This window comes from Camellia sinensis, chromosome 7 (genome assembly GCF_055761805.1).
Source record: "Camellia sinensis isolate YWXY chromosome 7, ASM5576180v1, whole genome shotgun sequence".
Lineage (NCBI taxonomy): Eukaryota > Viridiplantae > Streptophyta > Magnoliopsida > Ericales > Theaceae > Camellia > Camellia sinensis.
Genome location: NC_138967.1, coordinates 979,336 through 1,005,588, shown reverse-complemented (window position 1 = coordinate 1,005,588; position 26,253 = coordinate 979,336). Strand labels below are relative to the sequence as shown.

General features: G+C 32.1%; 1 protein-coding gene across 2 annotated transcripts; it reads right to left on the bottom strand.

The window, feature by feature from the left end:
- Positions 1-91: 91 nt before the first annotated feature.
- Positions 92-12,960, bottom strand: LOC114323397 (putative plant SNARE 13). Of its 2 annotated transcripts, none has more exons than XR_014334888.1 (10): positions 12,405-12,943; positions 8,878-8,970; positions 8,031-8,124; positions 6,615-6,652; positions 5,972-6,069; positions 5,070-5,149; positions 4,938-4,994; positions 4,760-4,852; positions 4,335-4,676; positions 92-927 (listed from the first exon to the last, which is right to left on the bottom strand). XR_014334888.1 is itself a non-coding variant. In XM_028271003.2 (10 exons), the coding sequence occupies exons 1-10, from the start codon at positions 12,482-12,484 to the stop codon at positions 421-423; spliced, it is 816 nt and encodes a 271-aa protein (XP_028126804.1). In that variant the 5' UTR covers positions 12,485-12,960; the 3' UTR covers positions 92-420. The 2 variants fall into 2 exon arrangements, 1 of the variants encoding a protein (XP_028126804.1); XM_028271003.2 differs by having other exon boundaries at positions 92-528; positions 4,602-4,676; positions 12,405-12,960.
- Positions 12,961-26,253: the final 13,293 nt, after the last annotated feature.

Sequence of the window (26,253 nt, the reverse complement as noted above, 5' to 3'; positions counted from 1 at the left end):
GCCCCTTACCCTGAATCAACTATATAAACTTGTGATATTATAAGTTTCTCAATCAATGAGATTCATTCAATCAGGACTAGTACAACATGGATTTCAAGGTAGAATTCATCGAGTATATTATTATTCCTTTCTAGCATTACAAGTAGTCTTGGAAGGTTTACAGAGAACAGTCAGCATTCCAAAAAAAATAAATGCAAGAGGGTGTAAAAACAGACCCCAATTATGATTTACATGAAAACAAAAATCACAAACATGATATGCACATCTCATCACACAAGAATCTGTTTTTATGTGGGGCGGAAGAACACACGTGACCTCAAACAGCATTTACTCTCATCTTCATCTGGTCTAGTCTTGCAACATGAATCATGACATGACAACTCAATGGAATATAACTACCTCCATTTGTGATATAAGAATTTACTTGAAACCTTCCCCATGCTTCAGATACAACAGTCTCCTCCCTGCAGGAGCCGGAGGACCCAATCCTGGTACGTCCCTAATGCTTTTGTTGTTGGGATTCACAATCTGAAAATTTACAAGGTTATATAGTTGCCTTGAAATTGAGTGCATATCAACTGCCAATCAAGTACATACACAAACAAGTATTCAACACGTCATGGTGCAATGAAATAAGTTGAAAAAATGCCTGCGAAGCTCCCAAGATAGTCAACTCACTCGCTGCAACATCATATATCTATGCCATTTGTCAGGACACACTCAATTGCACAATTGCCGAGCCACAAACTAATAAAGCATAATATCCACCACTTTTTTTTTTTTTTTTTTGGGAACTTTGTATATCCACCATTTGAACACTGAAGTATGGACCCATGGAAAGGAAGGCGTTGTGGAAACCCCCCTCTCTAATTTGTTCAAAGCTTAACAATATTCCAACAATTGGGCATACATTTTATTAATATTATCCTTCTGTTAGAATTTACCATAAACCTACCACCACTACCATCTCACCTACTCCACTAAACCTAACCCACTACACCACTACCACCTCCACTTTACCTACTCTCCACCTACTCCCAAACCTACTCTCCACCTACTCCCAAACACACTCCTATATAATAGGAATCCTTGTAATTGTAATAAATACAACACATCAATTAATCAATAAAACAATTATTTCTCTTTATACATTAAATTTCTACATGGTATCAGAGCAAGGTTAAGCAATTCGTATTTTTCGCTTCACCGGCGGGCGGCAACCTTGCCTTGGCCGCCCGCCGGACCTCAACCTAGTCTGCTAGAATTTTCTACACATACCTTGAAATTTCTTCGAGTCCACCACCTTCACGCCCAACTCCTTCGAGTCACTGTCCTTGACTCACCCAGTCAACCCATCACCACCAATTGTCTCGTCGGCAAGATTCCAAGAAGAAGACAGAAAGATGAGATCCAAACCCAGAAATTGTAAAGCCTTGCTACCAGAATCCACTGTGGTAACTTGCAATGATGCGGTCTTGAGGAGCCTCTCAATGAGTTTTCTGTCTATAAGGCTATCATCAACAGCTAAGACATGAAACTGTGCCTCTGTGGGCAATCCCATTGCTCCAATTCAAGATCCAAGAAAACAGGAAGGACATTTCCCATTTCTGATTAGCCAACACTGCGCACTTCCTCTGTTACAAAGGGAAAACACGACCCCATGGTGCTGATGCAAGAGTTAGTGACAACTTGAAGTTCAATTCAGTTGTCCGAGACTGGTGATGACCCGACTCGACACACCCTTATGCCTGCCGAGATTGCTAAATCAAAGAACCAACATTACTTCCCAAATCTGCTAGATCTCCAAGGACCCCAATGGCAGTTTTCATCACAACATCATCCATGTCTTTCTCCATGTATATGCTATCCAGGAACTGAAGAATATGAGGTGCGTAAGGGACCAACAGTTGAGTTTTAGGAGAATTTTGAAAGCCTTGAAATATTCCAGAATATGCTTCCAATATCCCATTTCTCAGAAGATTGATGTACTCAGTCATCTCATCATCAGCACCTGATGTGTGGGCAGACAACTCTGCAGCACTCTGAAGCATAGGCATGGCATACATCAAGTACTTCTCAAAATTTTCACCTATAGCCAGTGCTATGTCACCAAAGCATGAAAAGATGGGAGGCTTCACAGATCGATGCTCAGATTCTCCAACTTTCTTTTCCTTTCTTTTTCTTTTAATATTTACCTCCACTACCTTTTGTCTTTCAAATAAAGCCACCACCTTACACCACACACTACCAGCGCACATGCTTTCCAATAATATATTATTATTATTATTATTATTATTATTATTATTATTATTATTATAAAAAAAAAAAAAAAAACGATTTTATTATTCCACCACTCTTCTTTTCTTTAAACATAACACCCTCTCTCCACTCACTCCTTTTATTATTTTTTATTATGCACACACTCAGACTCCATGTGCTCTTTGACCCTTTTTATCCACCCTTACACACACCCACAAATCTATTTTGATTACCCTTCCAAACCAAACACTCTCTCTTTTTTTTTTATTTGTTCTGATATTCAACGTAACAAAAAAAAAAAACAAAAAAAAAACAAAAAAAACAAAAAAAAAAACAAAAAAAGAAGACGAACTGCACACCAAACTCATTTTATTCATGTCGGGGCTCACCCCGATCACCATTTTACACCACAAAAAAAAAAAAAAAAAAAAAAAAAAAAAAAAAAAAACAACCCACACACAACAACCTCATCCACAGGCGGGGTTTTTTTCTTCTCTACTCTGCCGTCGGTCTTTTCTTCTTGCCTCCGTCCTGGGTGGCCCTTGCCGGTGTTGCCTCCGTGTTTCCCACTCCACTGGGCATGATCACTACTCCCTGCTCCTCCACTGCAGCATATGGCGGACCTCCAAAACGGAACATCACGGTGGCCTTCCGCTTCAGTTCCTTATTTTCCGCCTTTAGCACACTTATCTCTGCTCGCGCATCCTTATACATGCGTTGGAGCAGAGCCAGCTGGGAGTTTAACTGTTGCACCTCATTTGTCCTGCTCTGCAGCCGGTGCGACAAGTTTGTGACCGCAGTCATGGTTTCCACACATGACTTCAGAGTATACTGATTTGCCTCAATATCAGTTTGCACCGCCATTTTTTGCTCCACCGACCGCATCGGAAAGTTCAAAGGAGCAAACCCAGAAGTGTTTGGTTGGGGTTCACTGGCCACCGCACCAGTTATTTCTGTTGTGGACTCGTTCAGTTCTGGAAAGAGCGTAAGCAGACCACGGGAAGAGGAGGCCATGTTCTGGGTAGCTGGACGGGAAGAAGAGGCCATGTTATGGTTACTAAGTGTTTCAGAGATGGGTTGGTTACAGATTGTTTACAGAGTATTACCAGTGTATCTCTCTCAGCCCACGAAGAGTTTTTCAGAGGTTTCAGACTGGTTTGATTTCCACATGTTCTCTCAGCCTCTGCCTTCATTTATATAGCACATGACGACGAGGCCGACACGCGCACTGTCGATCACGTGCATCGCCACGTGTCTAGCGCGCCTTTTGATGGCACGTCTTTTTATGGATTGGGCACGCCTTTTGATGGCACGCCTTTTTATGGATTGGGCACGCCTTTTGATGGCACGCCTTTTAAAAAATTGGGCACACCTTTTGAGGGTGCGACTTTTTAAGGGTCCGACAAGACTCTGTAAACTGTCCCGACATTGATTCCGGTTAGCTCCTTCATGGGTCCGACAAGACTCTGTAAACTGTCCCGACATTGATTCCGGTTAGTTTCTACAAGGGTCCAGCAAGACTCCGTAAACTGTCACAACATTGTCTGCTACAACGGTCCGACATGACCCCATAAACTGTCTTCTACATCGGTCTGACACCGCCATCCAGTGTCCTCTACACCGTTATGACACCACCATACAGTGTCCTCTACAACGTTATGACACCCCCATACAGTGTCCTCTACAACGTTATGACACCACCATCCAGTGTCTTCACCAATGGTCTGACACGACCATACAGTGTCTCCTATCCTCTTTTATTTTTTGTGTATTTTCTTGTTTTGTTCCTCTCTTCAAACTCAAGTTGGTTAGTTTCTATCCTCCTTGAGTTTGCGGGGGGCTGTTAGAATTTACCATAAACCTACCACCACTACCATCTCACCTACTCCACTAAACCTAACCCACTACACCACTACCACCTCCACTTTACCTACTCTCCACCTACTCCCAAACCTACTCTCCACCTACTCCCAAACACACTCCTATATAATAGGAATCCTTGTAATTGTAATAAATACAACACATCAATTAATCAATAAAACAATTATTTCTCTTTATACATTAAATTTCTACACCTTCCCATTAATGTCGGCATGCTATTCATTAGAAATGCGTTGTGCCTACATATTCTGTCATTTATAGGACCTACAACAAATTTCCCCAACCAAAAATTCATAACATGCATTTTAGAAAGCCTATGCAATTGGAATGAAACTTTATGGTCCACTTTCTTATATGCTTCGCTTTCATTTCTTTGGGAGCCTGGTCCATTTACTATTAACAAGGTAATTGAGTTAACAAGAGAAATTGAGGAAATAAAATGGGTGAATTGGAGAAAATACCTTCACAATGATTATAGCAATCACACCACAGACAATAAGAAATAGAAAAAGCATGATGCATTTATCTGTAGCCACCTGAAATACATCAGCCATTTAGTCTGTAAACAACAAGAATCAAATTGAATAAAGTTGAAGCTGTGGGAAAAAAACCAACCAACCTGCCTACCAATCTCCTTCACAAGCTGGGAGGCTTTCTTGATAGAGAACTGAATTGTATCAAGCTCATTCACAATTCGACCCATTTGTTCAGTCTGTAGAAAATAAGGAAAACTAAGATTAGACCCAGAATGGGATCAATGACAACAAAAATAAAAATAATTTGTGATGCATACTCACTTGACCCTTCAATGTAACAGCTGTTTGGGTCCCCACTTCAATTGTTTGTTCTACAACCTACATGTCCATCTCAAGTTCAGAGGACAATTAATGGCAACACCGAAGCAAACATGTTTTAGAGCTGACTGCTACCTGTTTTGAACGTTCGATTGCCTGATCAGTCTCATTCATCGTCTTCATCCCAGCATTAATAAGCTCCTGATTTGACATTGCTACAGGGTCACCCATGAAAATGAGAAACTGTGTTAAGTATAGCCTTTTGGGGACTTGGGACACATTCTAAGCTATATACTCAGAGAGAGAGAGAGAGAGAGAAAGCAACTTCCATAAGAAAATACCAAAATTTGGGAAAAGAATCAGATAATATTGGAGAAAATAAAAATGGATACTTAAATCCTGAGAAAAGAAATGAAACCAACACAAACAACATAAAACCAAGCAGAATCCAACTAAAGAAGTGTAACTAAAAAACTGAGTGAAAGAACACTAAAAATGAGTACAGATATTTGCAAGAAGTTTTATTCAAAGAATCAAAACGTTCTTCTTCGAAGTTTGGGGTTCTAAGCATCAACAACCGCCCTTCACTTCTTCCCAAAATGACAAACTTCCAAATATAATCCCAAAGTTCCACATTAAGGTTTGTTCAGTTGAAGGAAGCTAGCCCATTCTTAACAAGTGTAACATTTAAAAATAATAATAAATAATAATATAAAAAAAATAAGGTCACTCTCAATATTGCATACCTTCTCAAAATCAGATAATTGCTTCTAGTAGAAATATAATAGGATTCTACCACCAAGAAGTTATTAATAGCAGAAAAAATCCAAGCTGCTAATCATAGAACTTAGGGCCTAAGAATTACGAATATGCAGAAAACAAATTAACAACAAAAACAAATAAGCCACGAATCATATTGGGGGCATTCAATAACAACAAACACGAGAAGCATAAAACACATGGACAACTTTTGTTTTCAAAATAATACACCATGCTCAACAAATTGTTCAGATGCATGAAGAGGGTCCTGATCTCACCTGACGCCATTTGAACATTGTCATCTGCCGTAGGATCACTAGCACCTGCTCCCATATCAAAGAGTTCAACTCTCTTATTACCAAGGCTGCTCACATACCTGCAGACCCACCAAATAGAAAAAAATTACAACTTGAAGGTGGGAAAACACAGAAGACAGAGACATCATAGATAATCACAAGAACATAAAATCAGTCACAGAATGCATTGCCACTATCAGCATCTTAAGTAACTCAGTGCTTCAAATCTAAACACGTTTTGAGGCGATGTCTAATAACAAATAATATTATGATCCAAATGCTTGGTTTCATGATTTTGCTTTTTAATGAATACTGCATTGGTGGTTGGCTAGGAAGGAAGACGCTCATTTAACTACTGGTCTTGACAACAAATTTGAACACAAGATCTCACAAGAAAATCCATAATCTTAAAATCAGAACAGTGCCAATCAACAAATTTATGCAGGGAAATATATACAAATATATTCATATATATATATATATATATATATATCTGTCTATCATGTGGTCGAGAGCAAACAATATCCTTAAAAAATGCCAACATTTGATCTATAACCAATAACAAAAGAGATGAGGTCTATAAATTGTGACCTATAAGAAGAATAAATTAAACAAACGAGCTTACGTTTTTCTCAAGGCCACATATGAATTCAGCTCTTTGATCTGCAAAACAAAAATAGAAGAGATGCTCACATAACATAAACTCAGTACAATTTCAGACTGTGCATGTGCGTGTGTTTTGGGGGGAGGGGGGGTTTGTGGAATCCTCTGCACTGATAGACCATAGTCCAAGTGTCGCTTATTCAGGCACTTTTCTATTATGGGATCACAGGTCACTATTCTAGGGCAGCAACTCAGGCAGGCTCAACCCAAGCCCAGCCTGGCTTTTTTTAGGGCCTGGACAAATTTTTTAATCAACAAGCCAGGCTTGGGCTAAAATTTGCAAGTCCGAACCAGATTCAGGTTAGGCCTGGGCATAATTATGCGCAACTTGAGCCTGACTTGTTATATGCATATAATATATGATATACCTGGGCGGTTAAATACTAGTATCTCTCTTTTATCGGATCTCTTTCATGGGTCAAAATTATTCACCCCTTCCAAGTCGTCTCATCTATCAGATTTTGTCATTCTACCAATCTTTTTAACTAGAGTACAAACTAAGGTAAGTTCGCTACTTATTTAATGGAGAACTCACGAACTATGTTGGGCTTCCATGATTCACTTTTTTTTTTCCCACAAAAGATTAGCTTGCAATTGTATGATTGACCCTAATAGTACTACAATTGTTAAACTATTTGTATGACATAGATAACAAGTAAAAACTATGTTTTTAACAGACAATAACCTTTATGTTACATGGACTTGGGTGCGGATGCAAGTGATGGATGTGAGTGTGTATCTAGGGGTCAGATCCACCAAACCTCAAAATGAAGGATATATAGACTTGGCAAAACATATCCAAAAACTTGTTATATGCATATAATATATGATATACCTGGGCGGTTAAATACTAGTATTTCTCTTTTTTGGACTTCCAGGATTCACTTTTTTTTTTTTCACACAAAAAATTAGCTTGCAATTGTATGTATAATTAAGGAATTAAAGTATAACACGGGGTAGGGTTATCACACTAATAGTACTACAATTGTTAAACTATTTGTATAATATAGATAACAAGTAAAAACTATGTTTTTAACAGACAATAACCTTTATGTCAGGTGCGAATGCAAGTGATGGATGTGGGTGTATCTAGGGGTTAGATCCACCAAACCTCAAAATGAAGGATATGTGGACTTGGCAAAACATATCCAAAAAATAGATTTGGGTAAGTGGATAAGGTAAAAAGTATCAAAAGATTGAGAGGGGATTTGAAATTACAATGTCATGTGGGTTAAAAAAACAATAAATAAATAAAAATTGGACTGTGATTTCCAACATATTTGAGGTGTACCAGTACATTTGTGCCCACAATCCATGTGGAGTCCTGGATAATTAAATTGCATAATTTAGAAAACTAAAAGGCCTTCCACAAACTTACCATGGATTGCTTTTCATCATTGAGTTGCTTGTTAACTTCAGGAGGATTTCTGATCTCTTCATCTTTAATCTCACGATCAAACTCTTTGATTAATCTGAAAAGAATACCCGACATATATACTTCAAAGTAAATAGATCCACAAAACACGAATCTAATTAGTTGACATCCAAGAGGTAACGATTTACAAAAAAAAAATGGAAGTAAACGCATACCAATTTCTTCCTCTCCCAATTGGTAATATAAATTCATAACATAAGTCCAATAAAGATTGCAAGGCCATTCATTTCTACACTATTGAAATCTGTTAAGACTGAATTACACTAGATTATAAATGCATTATTATGGAACTCATTTGGAAAAACTTACAGCAGCTTAAAAAAAACTAGCTTTAAAAAAGTGAACTTTTCAGGTTTTTCCCTTTTTTTTTTTTTGGGGGGGGGGGGGGGGAGATTTTTTAGCTGAAAAGAAAAATAAGCTAAAAATCTAAAAAGTCTTGCCAAACAAGCTAACTTTTCAAATTACAACTATGTAACCATGGAATTTCAAACTTCAACCAAACAAAGCTGCAAATAATTTTTCCCAAATGGGCAGAAGCCCAAGTTGTCTTATTGGTACAAAAATTTAAGCTCAGAAATGATGATCAAGCAGTCACAAGAATCATTAAGAATTTTCAAAGAGGAGAGAATTTGATGGATTAATTTCCCATTACTCTGTTTTTCCCTTCTCTTGGGATCAAAATTTTTTAACTTCTGATCCAACAGGAGAACAAAATGTCCCTTATACATACTTCAAAACCAATGTATGCAAATACAAGTACAAATGAGGGAAAGGATGACACATGCCGCACCTTTTACATTCCCTCATTTTTGCCGTAAGTTCCTCCAGCTGTTTACTTTGTCTATTGGAGTCTTTAATCTTATCCAACTTCTGGAAGCCATTTCTGAATACACATGGGTAACAATCACCATCATAATTCATAATATATTTGGTCTTGTCACATGAATGGTTGTTAAATTACAAAAGACACATTGATATTAACTGGCCAAAAAGGAAAAGAATAGAGATGGAAAGAAACCCTATAAGAATGTCAATTAACTATTGGCATTTAAGTTTTTTTTTTTTTTTTTTTTTTTGATAGGCAAAATCCAACATATAAGAATTATATTCTGAATTTCTGATATATGGCAACTAAACTGTGGCAGAAAAATGAAATTTGGAAACAAATATTGTAATTTGTATACAAGTTTTGGTAAAGGCAAACACAACTGTCTATTATGGAAAACTTCTTGAGATCAAGGAAACAAGAAGTTAAAAGGTGTTTGATAATCAAATTCAGCACTTAAAAATGAGTGAAAATCAATTAAGCCTGTTTAGTGACTACAATTATTATCGCTTAAAAGTTTAAGTGACTCTTAAAATGTAGGTTAAGTTAATTGTTAAGAAAGTTTTTAGTAGCAAGAAATTTACTTAATACTGACTAAATTTATAACTACTTATGCAGAAACATCAACATGCACCATTATGACTTTACCACCGCTGCCATTACCCCCACAACACCCACCACCGCCACTAATGCCACTGCCATCATCTCCACCACCATTGCCATCGTTCCCACAGGTACCACCATCATGTTGCCACTACCACAACCCTCTACCTCAACCACCACCACCACAAGTACCACTGCCACCACATCAACTATCCCTCTACCTCCACCACCATCGTCATTGGCACTATAGCCACTGTCATTGTCGCTGCCACTGCTGCAGCCGCCACCTCTGCCTCCACCACCTCACCACCACAATACAAAAATTAAGAAAGAACATTTGAAAATAATAAATTTCATTCATCTTGTACAGATCAAACTACTTGTTTTAGTTCAATATTTAAATTTTTATCATATAATATTTCAATTTAAAAAATTCATTACTCAGTTTTCAATTTTATCAAACACCACCTTAGTCATTTAACTTGTAATCATAACATTCATCATGTTGCGAACATTGAAGGACCATCTCTATATCACTCCAGATCAATTTCGAGATTCATGACATTTGTGCTAATGATTAAACCTAATGCAGAATAATTGATAAGGTTAAAACTACAATTAAAAATATGGTTGATCTTTCCCTGCATTTTTTAGATAGCTTGAAACAGGTGAAACTGTAAACAATTGCCCATGGCACAAAATATACAATATGGTTAATCAAATATAGTTGTATCCAGAGAAGGCAGGTGAAAATATCAAAATAAAAATGGAGACACAAATAGAATCTTAAAAGTGGAGGTAAAGTCTAAAATGACAAAGTTGTTACATGAAGAATGCCTCCTTCTAAGACCATCTAAGCAGCCACCTTCTTTTGCCAATCTCTTGCATAAAAACCTTAGTTGCATGAAGTGGAAGCGGGAGCGGGAGTGGGAGCGGGGCCAAGGGCAGGAGCGGGAGTGGGAGCGGAGGCAGGGGCGGGAGCGGAGGAGCGAGGGCATCTAGAAGTTTCTTAGGTTGGGAGTGCTTATGGGAGCATGTATATATTTATTTATTAAATATATAAAAATATTCTAACAATTATTTTTTGCTACTTAGATGTAATATATGTGTTATAATATGAATAAATATTTAAAGATTCATGTCAACTACAAATTGTCTTTATTAAGAATAAATAAATATTATATAAATAAAAATTACTAGAATAAGTTTGAGTTATTTTTCTTTTGTTTCTATGAGATTTATATGTTTGAGAAGTTTCTATCTCAGTTGGGAGCGTATTTCTTTATCAATGGGAGTGGGTTTCTTACAAGTTTCTTACTTGGGAACACGGAATCGCATTTCTTAGTAAGAAACGCCACTCAAGTGGAAGGTTCCTGCTACGAAGATAAAAAGAACATTGTGGTCGGTCCTCATCGACCTAATCTCACCATTTTCTTGACCTATTATTCTGTTTTTGCCATCAATCTTCATAAAAATACCAATTGCATTGTTATGATATTTTTAGAAGTACTTCCATTGCTATAATCAAAACATATCAAAGAAGTAAATGTAGCATCTTAATATTGGTGCCAAAGCTGAAGGTCAAGCAACATTAATGAGGGAAATGGACGTGTCCCCATCTAACTTCAAGTCTTTAACATAGAACTCCACACAAATTATACCTTACTGAGTCAATGACATTCCACCACTTCCTCTTCCCTTAAATTAGTCTAGTCTAGTCCCACAGCTGCTAAAGCTTATGAATAAAAAGTTTTAAGTTTTTCCATGATAACAAGTAAAACTGCAGTCAAAGCATCATGCCTCTAAAATTTGAGTGCAAATTACTCTCTCACTTGTCCATATATTTTCTCAATTAATCATTACAAAGTGACCTCAAATAATTGATAAGTTTCCCCCCAAATGATATCCATGACAAGTTCCGAGCGAGGACATAGTTTTTTTTTTTTTTTTTCGGGGTAAGATGAACAACAATAAAAACTAATGAGGATCGTAGATAATTGGGATCCTCTCGTGCTCTAAATCCAACCTTGGAAAAGCCCCAAACGAGATCCACGCACATCCTTTTAGCCTCAAAAGAAAAGTTGTAATCCTAAATTACTAACAACCTAACAGCATCAGTTGTAACACTCCAGTAATAACATGGCAGTGAATTGTTACTTAAGATCTAGAATGCAACCCTTGTCAAGTATAAACACACTGTTAGGGAAACACTGAAATCACTTCTTCAAGGAGGTGGCTCCATCTCAGCAAACTTAATAATTTTAGAATGGTCAAATTATTCTAGGATATTAATTGAATCCAACAGAGTGCAATGCATATATGATTAGGCTCCCAAGAGAAAACCCACCACAACAACAATACACACCTCAACAATTCCATTCCAAGAATAATGTAGATGTGTCCTATACACAACTGTCCTGAGTTGACTTGTGAACAATGAAAATGAATCCAGAGCAGAGCATGAGCATAAAAGAGGTAAACATAATGCACACTTGGTTGGTTGCTGAGGAAAATGAAGAGGAGGGGGTAGAAGAAACTTTTACTAATTTGGTGTCTAAGACACAACCCAAATAAAAATAAAAAAATAAAAAAGGTCCCTTATTACAAATTCAACTCCGTCGGAAACCAAACAGGGAATTCAACCAGTTGCCTTATCTTATCAAACAAGGACAGTTTCAGATCTCCATAATAGAAATAACACAAATCAACAATTAGTTCCTTTCTGAAAGTATTATTTATCGATTGTTCTATCAGAAACATACATACATATATATATATATATAGTATATATATCGGCGTGCGTTGTTGTATATAGCAATAGCAATAGCAATAGCAATACATAACATATTATTATAGAGAATGAGAGATAGACAAGAGGAGAGACATACGCGAGAGCTCGGAAATTGTCATGAATTTCACCGTGTATCTGCTCCAACTGAGGGCCCATTTGCAACTCCATGTTCGCCATTTTCAATCCCTCTTTTTCTGTCGCCGATCACAACCCAAAAAAACCAAATATAAAAATCAAATAACTACTCCCCAAAAGCAGCCCCCCTCCCTACGCTACTACCTGAACTAACTTCACCGCATTTTCTTTTTCAAATAAAGTTTCTCAATATTCACCTCAAATCAAATCAACCCCCGTCCTTGAATATATATATATATATGGATCTTTCTAATATTGATTTCACGCATAAGGAAAGCAACATATAAAAGGTGTAAACGTAAACAGAGATTAGGGTTCTTAATACAAAAGGAAAATGGAGTGTGTGATAATGACGAAACAGCGAGAGAGAGAGAGAGAGAGAGAATTGCTGTTGGTTGATAATCAAAAACAACGATGATGACAGGCTTGCCTAAACTAATATTGAAATTCTTTATAAAAAAATGCCTATGGCAAAATTATATACGCACTAGCGGGCTGCACACACGCGATGCGTGAGTAATTTTTTTTTAAATTATAATTTTAGAATATTTATAATAAAAAATAAATAATAACATTAAAATAGATTTGATGTACATAAAGAAAATTAAAAATTACAAAATCAGTCAAAAAAAATTATTAAACAGATTTATTCATCTTATTCTTTGAAGACTCATTATGATTTGTCTAGTAATTAACTTCACCATATAAATTTACTCTAACACCTATTTATAAAAAAAGTTAAAATAAATAACTATCGAATTCTGGTCCAAATAAAAAATAATAAATAATTAAAGATAAATTATATAAATAGTCTCTATAGTTTACACGATATCTCAATTTGACCCCGATTATAACAATCACATTTTATACTATTCAAACAATACCTTTAAAAAAAAAAAATTCACAATTTTTCCAGACAGGGTAGGAGTTTGGTTTACTTAATTAACAAGGCCACTATGAGGCCCACCTAGTGCTTGAAACAACATTCGTTTATAGGGTTTATCCACAAAGTAGTTCGTATAAAATTGTTGATTAATTTGATCAAATTTATCTTAGAAAATTGAACGGATAATATAATTTTTAATATAGGTAATTTATTTATTTATTTTATAAGTTAAATGTAATCCAATTATATGTATTTCATTGTTCAATAAACTTAATTTTTGTATATGGGTACTATTTTCAGTAGATTTTACAGAATAAACTATTTGTATCATTCAATCTAGATTGTAAAATGAAAAGTTTAACCCAAACCTAATACTCTTACAATACTTATAGTAGCCAAAAAAAAAAAAAAAAGAATATTTACAATAAAAAAAGATTTGATTTACATAAAAAAAAATTACAGTTACAGTGAAATAGATTTGATATAAACTCAGAAAAGTAATAGTCTATTTTTCTCCCCAAGGAAACTAATAACAAAATGAAACTTTTTATATTGTTTTTTTAATGAAGAAAATAAAATGTATACTTAACATTGTACACACAAAACATCAAAATATAAACCCATACTCTTGGAACACATACAATAAAAAAAGATTTGATATATACAAATAAAAATAATGATAAACTATTAATATAAAAAATAAAATAATAAAAATGAAAAAAAAACTGTTTTTTTTAAATAAATTTTAATTTTAATACTATTATTTAAAAAAAAAACAACAGGTTTTAAGATTGCTGAATTGTTTTTTTAAAAACACACACATAAAATTAAGAAAAAAAAATCACAATTTTTGCTACTAAAAAAAAAAAACCAAAAAATCATAAAATAACATGTATACTTAACAGTGTACACACAAAATATCAAAATACAAACCCATACTCTTGGAACACTTTACAATAAAAAAAAAAAAAGATTTGATATATACAAATAAAAATAATGATAAACTATTAATATAAAAAATAAAATAATAAAAATGAAAAAAAAAAAACTAATTTTTTTAAAAATAAATTTTAATACTGTTATTTTAAAAAAACAACAAATTTTAAGAATGCTGAATTATTTTTTTAAAAACACACACATAAAATTAAGAAAACAAAAAACCAAAAAAAAATTCACAATTTTTGCTACTAAAAAAAAAACCAAAAAATCACAATTTTTGAACTAAAAGAAAACTCAACTATATATACAGAATATTTTTATATAATAAACGTGATGTTTTCTTAGTTGATGATTGAAATTAATATTATTTATAATATTAAGTTTGATCAAATCATATCAAAATTATATTTATCATAACCATCTATTTGCAATCCTACCACACCAGATCAAATCTCTTTTCTTTTCTTCCTCAGGAACTCCATTGCAACTGGTGTAACTGGTGCAAAGATGAAAAGATGAACCCAGAAAGTCTTTTTTTTAAAACACACACATAAAATTAAGAAAACAAAAAATCAAAAAAAAAAAATCACAATTTTTGCTACTAAAAAAAAAAACCCTCCAAAAATCACAATTTCTGAACTAAAAGAAAACTCAATTGATGCTCTGGATGTGTTGGCTCTAAGTGTTCTATTATTATGACAATATTGATGCTCTGTATTGCATTGTGCTAATATTGCCATTATCAACATTACCTAACAATTAATCTTTGAAAATGGATTAAACCTTCATACAGGGAAGAGAACTACAACAAACATACAGTTGAGATACAAAATACAATGAAGATACACATTGATGCAAAAGAGAACTTACCAAATAGAAACATACAACCAATCATATATCCACAAAATGCTTTCAGAAAAGAACTTTAGGCAAAATACAGTGAAGTTGTTAAAAAATTTTCAGTGAAATCAAAACAAAATGCAAGATGCAATGGAGATGTTGTAACTGCTTGAGGACGGGAGACGTGGGGAGTGGGAAGTGAGAAAATGGAATTGGTTATTTTAATTTACCATTTTACCCTTAATTAAATCTGATGTAAGTGTAAGAAATGAAGGTCATTTTAGGGAAAATTAGAAAAAGTTTATGAGAAGTGGCTTCATGACACCAAAATCACTGTTCTCTTTTAATAATACAATAGATAAATAAATAAAATTCAGACCCAACTGCTTTCCCACCCGAATAATGTTTTATCACCAAACTTTATCAGTTTGAATTGCCCTAATGAATATCGAGTAAAATTTAATAAATGTAGCGGTGTTGCTTCCTATCCTTTCTCCCGACTCTAATAAAATACAATTATTTAGAATTTCTCAAAAGAGTAAGATTAATAAATTTGAAAGTACAAATAAAACATCTCATAAAGTTCAAGTCGGAATAACATATCCTCACTTGATTATGATTTCGTTTGAGATGTGGATTGATTTTTTTAATTATTTTAGAAAAAAAGTTTTATCTAGGATAAATTTTTTAACTTGTTTTTACTTTTGTAAGAGAAAAAAATAAAATTATTATAATTTTTGATGTGATATTTTGTCTTATTAATTTTTTAGTCTATTTTATCTTTTTGTGACTATTTTAACCTAATAACCCTTTCAACTCACATGCCACACGAGGACTATATACTAAATGTTTTATTCTTTATATATATTCTTTTATTATTTGATGATGTAACCTAACGTTTATAATATTTTTATTCTTCTATTTAATGATTTTTTAGATGTGGCACATTTTTTATCATCTTTTATTCTACAATTTTGCTCAAATCAATGTGAAAGGATTATTTGTCATTTTCAATTATAAAATTGTATTATTAAAATTAATATTAAACATATATATTGTAAAAATTAACAAAATATAAGATAAGAGCCGAGTTATAATAAGATGGGCTTGAGTTGGGAAGAAGGGAGATGTATTGTTGGTATGGTTGAGTATGATGGTAATATTCATTGAAGAATGGTTTGGAGCATATTATCATGTACTGACTCATTAAATATGCGAGTTTTATACTGAACATCTTACAAGCTTATTAGTTTATGAGCGGCAAGACATATAGGGTAAATCTCTATTGCATCACCTGGGTTGATCCTTAGACTTAATGTACGGGATACACAATATCACTTGTGAAGCTGGACTTCTCAAGAGAATGATAAGCGCACAATCCGTAATAGTACGATGAGAATGAGATAAGATAACTCCAATTTATAACTACTATGTTACTACTATGGTAAGAATGCTAAAAGGTCAATAATTAATGTAAGTTTGATTTATTTATATTTTTAATGTTCAATTATTCTTATGATTTGTTTAATAATTTATAATAACTTTTTAATTACAAACCTAACACCTTAAACAATGCCTTTAACTTTCGTTACAAAACAACCCCAGGAGGTAGAGGTTGGAAAACACCAATGATTGAGACCTTTGTCTCCGACTGCGTTTTAGTTAAAAAATTAAAATTTTCTTTCTTTCTCTCTATATTTTTACATTTTTTTAATAAAAAATTAAAATGCCATTTTCAAATATTTCAATTTCTTTTACATTATATTTTAACTAAAAATAAAATAAAAAAATCAGTAAAAATATCCAATTTTCAAACCAACTATCAAGAAACTATCTATATATCTATCCATAACTGGGACATATTCATCGTTTCGTCCACATGGCTAGGCTTCGTTTCAAGGTATCATGTAACGAAGTGTTACAAGTCAAATGGATAAGGTTCACAATCTCGTCTGAAATAATCGGCAAAGGACATGAGTCAGAATGACTCTCAAGTTGAGGGTTGGTTTGGCAAGTGAGTTGATTTTTTAGTTTTTTTAGTTATTTTAGGCTGGGCTAAAAAGCTTAGTTTGTGAAGGATTTTTTGACTTTTTAATTTTTTTTTGTGAGAGAATAGTGTAATGATTATGGGTTAGATGTGATATTTTGTTTGTTGTGACTAAAATAACTTATTTTGTCTTTTGTGACTCTTTTAGCCACAAATTATCTTCCCAAACGGACCGTGAGTAAGTTATGAAAGTTATGTCTTAATCCAATTAGGAGAGTGAATCCTAGTGGTTACTAGTAGAGAGTAATTATTGTTCAATTTATCTTTGAGAGATTCGATTGACAAGCAACCGGGTTAGTTATTGTGTTGATTTTATTTAGTGCACGTCTCTTTGATTTTATTTTTAAAATTACAGAAAACATATTAGAGTTGGTTGTATGGTCAGATTTTAACATATATTATCTATTATTATTATTATTATTTATTTATTATTGTTGTTATATGATATGAATGAATGAATTTATGTACAGCTGCCAAGCTGAATGAGGGGCAATGCGCTGTCCAATGTGGTACTTTATCAATGATTTCCACAACGGTCATCAGAAAGAAAGGAAGACGAAATACAAATGAAAACAGGTGGATTTGATTTGAGGACGCTAAACCTATAATCTTACAATAATTAGTAAGCGAAATGGTATAGTCACCCCGTACATAAAATAATTTCCCAAATTTGAGATCATCCCTTTCTAATTTACAGGCCAACTCGAACTTTTTCGAGTCTCAAAACAGAAATTTATGAAGCTTTTTATACTTATCTATTCTGTTATTAAAAGAGAACAGTGATTTTGGTGTCATGAAACCACATCTCATAAATTTTTTCTAATTTTTCCTAAAATGACCTTCATTTCTTATACTTACATCAGATTTAATTAGGGGTAAAATGATAAATTAAAATAACCAATTCCATTTTCTCACTTCCCACTTCCCACGTCTCCCGTCCTCAAGCAGTTACAACATCTCCATTGCATCTTGCATTTTGTTTTGATTTCACTGAAAAGTTTTTAACAACTTCACTGTATTTTACCTAAAGTTTTTTTCTAAAAGCATCCTGTGGATATATGATTGGTTGTATGTTTCTATTTGGTAAGTTCTCTTTTGCATCAATGTGTATCTTCATTGTGTTTTGTATCTCAACTGTATCTTCGTTGTAGTTTTCTTCCCTGTATGAAGGTTTAATCCATTTTCAAAGATTAATTGTTAGGTAATGTTGATAATGCCAATATTAGTACAATGCAATACAGAGCATCAATATTGTCATAATAATAGAACACTTAGAGCCAACACATCCAGAGCATCAATTGAGTTTTCTTTTAGTTCAGAAATTGTGATTTTTGGAGGGTTTTTTTTTTTTAGTAGCAAAAATTGTGATTTTTTTTGTTTGGTTTTTTTGTTTTCTTAATTTTATGTGTGTGTTTTAAAAAAAAAAGACTTTCTGGGTTCATCTTTTCATCTTTGCACCAATTACACCAGTTGCAATGGAGTTCCTGAGGAAGAAAAGAAAAGAGATTTGATCTGGTGTGGTAGGATTGCAAATAGATGGTTATGATAAATATAATTTTGATATGATTTGATCAAACTTAATATTATAAATAATATTAATTTCAATCATCAACTAAGAAAACATCACGTTTATTATATAAAAATATTCTGTATATACAATTGAGTTTTCTTTTGGTTCAGAAATTGTGATTTTTTGGTTTCTTTTTTTTTAGTAGCAAAAATTGTGATTTTTTTTTTTTGGTTTTTTGTTTTCTTAATTTTATGTGTGTGTTTTTAAAAAAACAATTCAGCATTCTTAAAATCTGTTGTTTTTTTTAAAATAACAGTATTAAAATTTATTTTTAAAAAATAGTTTTTTTTTTCATTTTTATTATTTTATTTTTTATATTAATAGTTTATCGTTATTTTTATTTGTATATATCAAATCTTTTTTTTTATTGTAAAGTGTTCCAAGAGTATGAGTTTGTATTTTGATATTTTGTGTGTACACTGTTAAGTATACATTTTATTTTATGATTTTTTTGTTTTTTTTTTAGTAGCAAAAATTGTGATTTTTTTTTTCTTAATTTTATGTGTGTGTTTTTAAAAAAACAATTCAGCAATCTTAAAATCTGTTGTTTTTTTTAAAAATAATAGTATTAAAATTAAAATTTATTTTAAAAAAAACAGTTTTTTTTTCATTTTTATTATTTTATTTTTTATATTAATAGTTTATCATTATTTTTATTTGTATATATCAAATCTTTTTTTATTGTAAGTGTTCCAAGAGTATGGGTTTGTATTTTGATATTTTGTGTGTACACTGTTAAGTATACATTTTATTTTCTTCATTAAAAAAACAATATAAAAAGTTTCATTATGTTATTACTTTCCTTGGGGAGAAAAATAGACTATTACTTTTCTTAGTTTATATCAAATCTATTTCACTGTAATTGTTATTTTTTTTTATGTAAATCAAATCTTTTTTTATTGTAAATATTCTTTTTTTTTTTTTTGGCTACTATAAGTATTGTAAGAGTATTAGGTTTGGGTTAAGCTTTTCATTTTACAATCTAGATTGAATGATACAAATAGTTTATTCTGTAAAATCTACTGAAAATAGTACTCATATACAAAAATTAAGTTTATTGAACAATGAAATACATATAATTGGATTACATTTAACTTATAAAATAAATAAATAAATTACCTATATTAAAAATTATATTATCCGTTCAATTTTCTAAGATAAATTTGATCAAATTAATCAACAATTTTATACGAACTATTTTGTGGATAAACCCTACAAATGAATAGTTGTCTCAAGCACTAGGTGGGCCTCATAGTGGCCAGGTTAATTAAGTAAACCAAACTCCTGCCATGTCTGGAAAAATTGTGATTTTTTTTTTTTTTTTTAAAGTATTGTTTGAGTAGTATAAAATGTGATTGTTATAATAGGGACCAAATTGAGAAATCGTGTAAACTATAGAGACTATTTATATAATTTATCTTTAATTATTTATTATTTTTTATTTGGACCAGAATTCGATAGTTATTTATTTTAACTTTTTTTATAAATAGGTGTTGGAGTAAATTTATATGGTGAAGTTAATTACTAGACAAATCATAATGAGTCTTCAAAGAGTAAGATGAATAAATCTGTTTAATAATTCTTTGGCTATTTAATTTTGTAATTTTTAGTTTTCTTTATGTACATCAAATCTATTTTAATGTTATTGTTTATTTTTTATTATGAGTATTCTAAAATTATAATTTAAAAAAAAATTACACACGCATCGCGTGTGACCGGCCCGCTAGTAAAAATAATAATAAATGTGCCAAAACAAGTGTTCAATATGAACTAGTTATGATCCAATAATGATAGAGAGCTCTAATTTTAGAGGTATAAAGAAAGCTCTAATAATGTGACAAGAGAAAAAAACAAAAACAAAAACAAAAACAAAACAAAAATATAAACACACATATCACATCATATCATATGTTTGCCCAACTCCTTGCCACATCATAAGAGCTCTCTTTAGAGCTTCAGAATTAGAACTCTCAATCTTTATTCGTTATGATATTATCATTGATCCCACTCATTATATAAATTATAAATACTAAAAATCTCTTAAATTATGCAATATCATTCATTGACATACTAATTAATACACTAATTAATACATATAATATTATTCTTTAAAATTTTCACCAATTTGAGATCATCCTTCCCTAATTTACGGGCCAACTTTTTCGAGACTCAGAACATAATTTTAATATGAAACATTTTATACTTGTAAAAATAATAATAAATGTGCCAAAGCAGGTTCTCAATATGAACTAGTTTTTGAAATTTTTATTTTTATTTTTTTGGCTGAACCATGCTAGTCGCTAATTTAAATTTTATTTAAAAAATTTTTAAACTTCCATTTCTCAAATGTTGAAATCACGGGGACTTAGAATCAAATTTGCATTTACATTTCTCTCAAAATTACCATCATTCAAACATAATTTAAGATTCAGAATGAAAATAATCAAAACTGGGGTACCAACTATAACAATTATAGTTAAACAGTATTCTATACTAAACTCAAACATTTAGTAAATAATTATTCATTAATTTTAAATAATTCACCGTATCAATCAGTTTTTTTTTTTTTTTTTTGTTTTTTTAATATTTCTTTTTAAGGAACCTTTTTTAATAAACAAATATAATGACAAATATTTTTTCGATATATATTTTTCAATCAAATTTTGAATTTAAAGTGACCGATTCCTTAGCTTGTGTCAAAATCCAGCACTGCTAATTTATTGAGTTTTGCCAAGACTTTATAATAGTTGAGTTGTAGTAACTGATGGTAGAAATACTATGGATTCTTGGACTCATACCATGCATCCAGTTAACATTTTATAATTTTTTTTTGAAAACAAACATGTGAATTTGGGTGAATATGAAAACAAACATGTCTCTATTTGTCTACTATTTCAACGCTACCAGGTTTTCTTTCTTTTTTTTCCTTCTTTTTTTTTGTAACAGTTTCAACGCTGCCAGTTGATGCCGGTCAATTTTCCCACTACTTTTCTACTAAGCCACAGACGAGGCTGGCCTGGTGGGCAGCGATGATGGTTCATGGTGTGTGAACAAAAAAAAGAAAAAAGAAAAAAGAAAAAAGAAAGAGAGATAGAAAAAGAAAAGGAAAAAAATCAAAATAAAATAAAATAAAATAATAATTTGTACTTCACACCAATTTATTTAATGAGTAATGTAATACAACAAACCCAAAAAAATTTACTCAAAAATTATCTAAAAATATCAATATGTGGTTCAGATTCTTTCCGTACATAGACTCTACAATATACACTTTCAATCTCCACCCTACACTATATTTTTAACCTAAATTTGGGACAATAAGTCTGGGTTACCAGACTTACTATTATTTAATTAATTATATCCTTATAATCAATACAAATCAATCATTAAACCTTATGTCATATACGCTCACAAAAATAATTTTTTCACTGATTAACCCTTTATTGTTACAAATTAATAGAATTTTATAAAATAAAATAAATAAAAAATTATAACAACAAAGAAATAAGAAGATACAAAAGCAAGAAATCTTAAAACAGAATTACCAAATTACTTTTATTTATGACATTTTATTTTCTAAACAACCCTAGCTCCTTCCTCCACCACCTTTTCCCCCCTGGCTACCCCGGCCACTTCCTCACACCCACACCGGATACTCCTTTACTCTCTATTTATATTGTACTCACTTTGATCACACTCGTCACAAGTGGCATCAAAGTAACCGAATATATACAGGACTAGATATAATTTTAATACAGACAGAACTAGATATAATTTTAATACGGAAAAGGGATTCTTAAATTCATAAGAAAAATAACATTGAATTTACAAGAAAGAGAGAATATCTAAATGTTATTGATAAAAAATTATATTTTTGCAATAAAGCTTACATAGCTATTCATAACAAATTAAGCTCCCGTTTGCAAATTAACTTTTTTAATTGAATTTTTTATTTTTTTTAAAAAAATGTATAAAAACAAATAGAGAAAATAATTTAATAATTTATAGTATTTTTTTAACTAAAATCTTAAGTCTCCAAACAGGCCAAAGTCTTGGAGACTAAGCAAATTTGGATACCAACTTAAATTTAGGAAATAATAAAGTAATTTAATTCTTGAAAAAAAAAACTAAAATTTTAAAAAAATTAAATTAAATTAAACACTAAATAATTTTAGAATATTTATACTCAAGTACAACTTTTCCAACAAAATCTTACATCAAAAATATTTAAAAAGACTTAAAAATTCCTAAATCTTACCCTACACAAATATATAAATTAAACTAGGGTAAATTATATTGACACCTAATGAGATTTATATTTATTACAGTTTCTCCTTCACCTTTTGAAAATTACATCTCCCCCTAAGGTTTAAAGTTTCATTACAAATTCCCCCATCAGCAATTTAATTTTTTTTAAATACCAATTTTGCCTTCACTAGGTAAATTACATGGACACCCCTTACATTTTGAAAATTACAATCCACTTCCTAAGGTTTAAAGTAGCATTACCAATTGGCCCCTCGTTTAGTATTAGTTGCAAAAAAAATTCATTGAAAAAAAAAATTAATTGAAAAAAAAAATTGTTAGTAAAATTTTTAAATTTCTGTTTAAAAACCAACGTAAACTCATTTTTTAAATTTAAATTTTTTCCTCAAATTTACAAACTGAGACAACCATTTATGAACCAAAAAAAATTATCAAACAAATTTTTATGGCAATTTTTAAAATTTTTGTAAATATAAATTGAAAACTAAAAACGAAATGGTTACCAAACAGGTTTTCAGATGGTAAAAATGTCATAAAATTAACAAATAATTAAATAAGTTGCCAACGTAAAAAATGACTTATAAAAAAATTCTTGGGCTATGTATTGTTTGATTTTTAATTTTTTTTTAAAAAAATTAAAAATTAATTTGGTTAAGTAATAAAAAATAAAAAAATAATTATCATTTTTATATAATTTTTATCTTTCAAGTGGTTAGAAATAATTTTTTACAAATTAAATTGAAACAGTCATACGTATGTATATAACCTACCTAAAAGTTAAAAGATAATTATTTTTTTACCCTTAAATGATAATTATTTTTTATTTTTTTTATTTCTTAGCCAAATTAATTTTTAATTTTTTTTTAAAAAAATCTAAAAATCAAACCATACATAGCTTAAGAATCTTTTGATCATTTCTTACGTTGGTAACTTATTTAATTATTTGTTAATTTTACGACATTTTTATCAACTGAGACATGTTTGGTAACCATTTCGCTTTTAGTTTTCAATTTATATTTACAAAAATTTTAAAAATTGTCATAAAAACTTGTTTGATAATTTTTTAGTTTATAAATGATTGTCTTAGTTTGTAAATTTGAGGAAAAAACATAAATTCAAAAAATAAGTTCACGCTGGTTTTTAAACAAAAATTATAATATTTTACTAACAATTTTTTTTTTCAATTAATTTTTTTTCCAATTAATTTTTTTTTCAATGAATTTTTTTTCCAACTAATACTAACCGAGGGGGGCAATTGGTAATGCTACTTTAAACCTTAAGGAGGGGATTGTAATTTCTAAAATGTGAGGGGCGTCAATGTAATTTACCCAATGAGGGCAAAATTGGTATTTAAAAAAATTAAATTGCTGAGGGGGGAATCTGTAATGAAACTTTAAACCTCAGGAGGGGAGATGTAATTTTCAAAAGGTGATGAGGGAACTATAATAAATATAAATCTCAAGGGATGTCAGTGTAATTTACCCATTGAACTATTTACTGGACTTATTAGCTGCCATTTGGCAAGTGGGTTGGGTTTGGATTGGCACTAAAAAAGTATAAAAAAATAAAATATATTAAATAAATTGATAAGATAAAATGTTACATCTAAATCATAATCATTTTATTTTTTCTCTCATAAAAGATTCAAAAAATTCTTTCCAAACAAAACTAATTTAGTTAGGTTAAATTAGTCAAAAAATCAAACTAAAAATGTTCTCCCCAAACAGACGCTTAGGCTCCGTTTGGTTTAGTTTTAGAATTATGATTTGGGTGTGGAATTGTGAGTTAAGTTTTGAAAAGATAAAATTTTAGGGGTAGATGAGGGTCAGTTACGGCCACAGAACCTCTAATCTACCATCCGTCTGTCAGATTGGCAGATTGGAGAAAATTAATTCACATCTATTCGCCAATCCCGCAGATGTGGATTGAGCGGATTGGCGGATGGATGCGAATAGGTTTGGCGGTTTTAAATTTTATAAATTTTCAATATAATTCAACTTGTGCATTTCCTAAAAATGTATATATATATATATATATATATTACAGTCAATTATTTAAAAAATAGATTTTTATTGATAAATCCCATTTAGAAGTGTTTTAACCCAAGAAGTCCATGAAGGAATTTTTTAACCCATTTAATCCCATGTATGTATAGTTTTATTCCATAAAGTCATTTTTCTTAATTTACACTATTTTTTTAGACACTTATGCCCTTATATTTAATTTTGATACCCTTATAAATATTTTTTGAACGGTTAACAATTTTATGATATGAACATTCATATTTTAAAATTCACATTGGTAGGAACGTAAAATTGGCCCATGGGCTGCTCGAAACCCGCTCGCGAGCTGGGACGAGCCCGGCCTGTTGACAATGTGAATATTCACATTGACATGTTAACATTCACATTGATAGGAGTGTAAAATTGGCCCGCGTCCCATGGCGGCGCGAAACCCGCCCGCGGCCCAAGGGCGGACCTAGTCCGACCCGTTGACAATGTGAATATTCACATTGACATGTTAACATTCACATTGATAAGAGTACAAAATTGGCGCGCGGCCCATGGGCGGCCAAAAGCCCGCTCGCGGCCCAGGGCGAGCCCGGCCCAGCTCGTTGACAATGTGAATATTCACATTGACATGTTAACATTCACATTGATGGGAGTGTAAAATTAGCCCGCGCCTCGTGGTCGCCCGAAACCAACCCATGGCCCGTGGGCGGCCCAGGGCGGGCCCGGCCTGTTGACAATGTAAATATTCACATTAACATGTTCACATTCACATTGATAAGAGTATAAAATTGGCCACCGGCTCAGGGCGGGCCCAACCCGACCCGTTGACAATGTGAATATTCACATTGACATGTTAACATTCACATTGATAAGAGTGTAAAATTGACCCGCAGCCCGAGGCAAGCTTGGCCCGACCCGTGACAATGTGAATATTCACATTGACATGTTAACATTAACATTGATAGGAGTGTAAAATTTGCCCGTTGCCCGAAGGTTGCCCGCGGCCCGGGGTAGGCCCGGCCCGACCTGTTGACAATGTGAATGTTCACATTGACATGTTAACATGCACATTGATAGGAATGTAGAATTGGCCCGCGGCCCGTGGGCTGCTGTAGACACCCCATTTTTGACCGCCCTTAAGACTTGGACGCGACTGATGGTTTACTTGATGGAGAAAGGTGCGGAGGGCAAAGGTTCAGTTTCTTCGGCAAGGAGAGAGTCAAATCTCAACTTTATACCCTTTCTTGGACC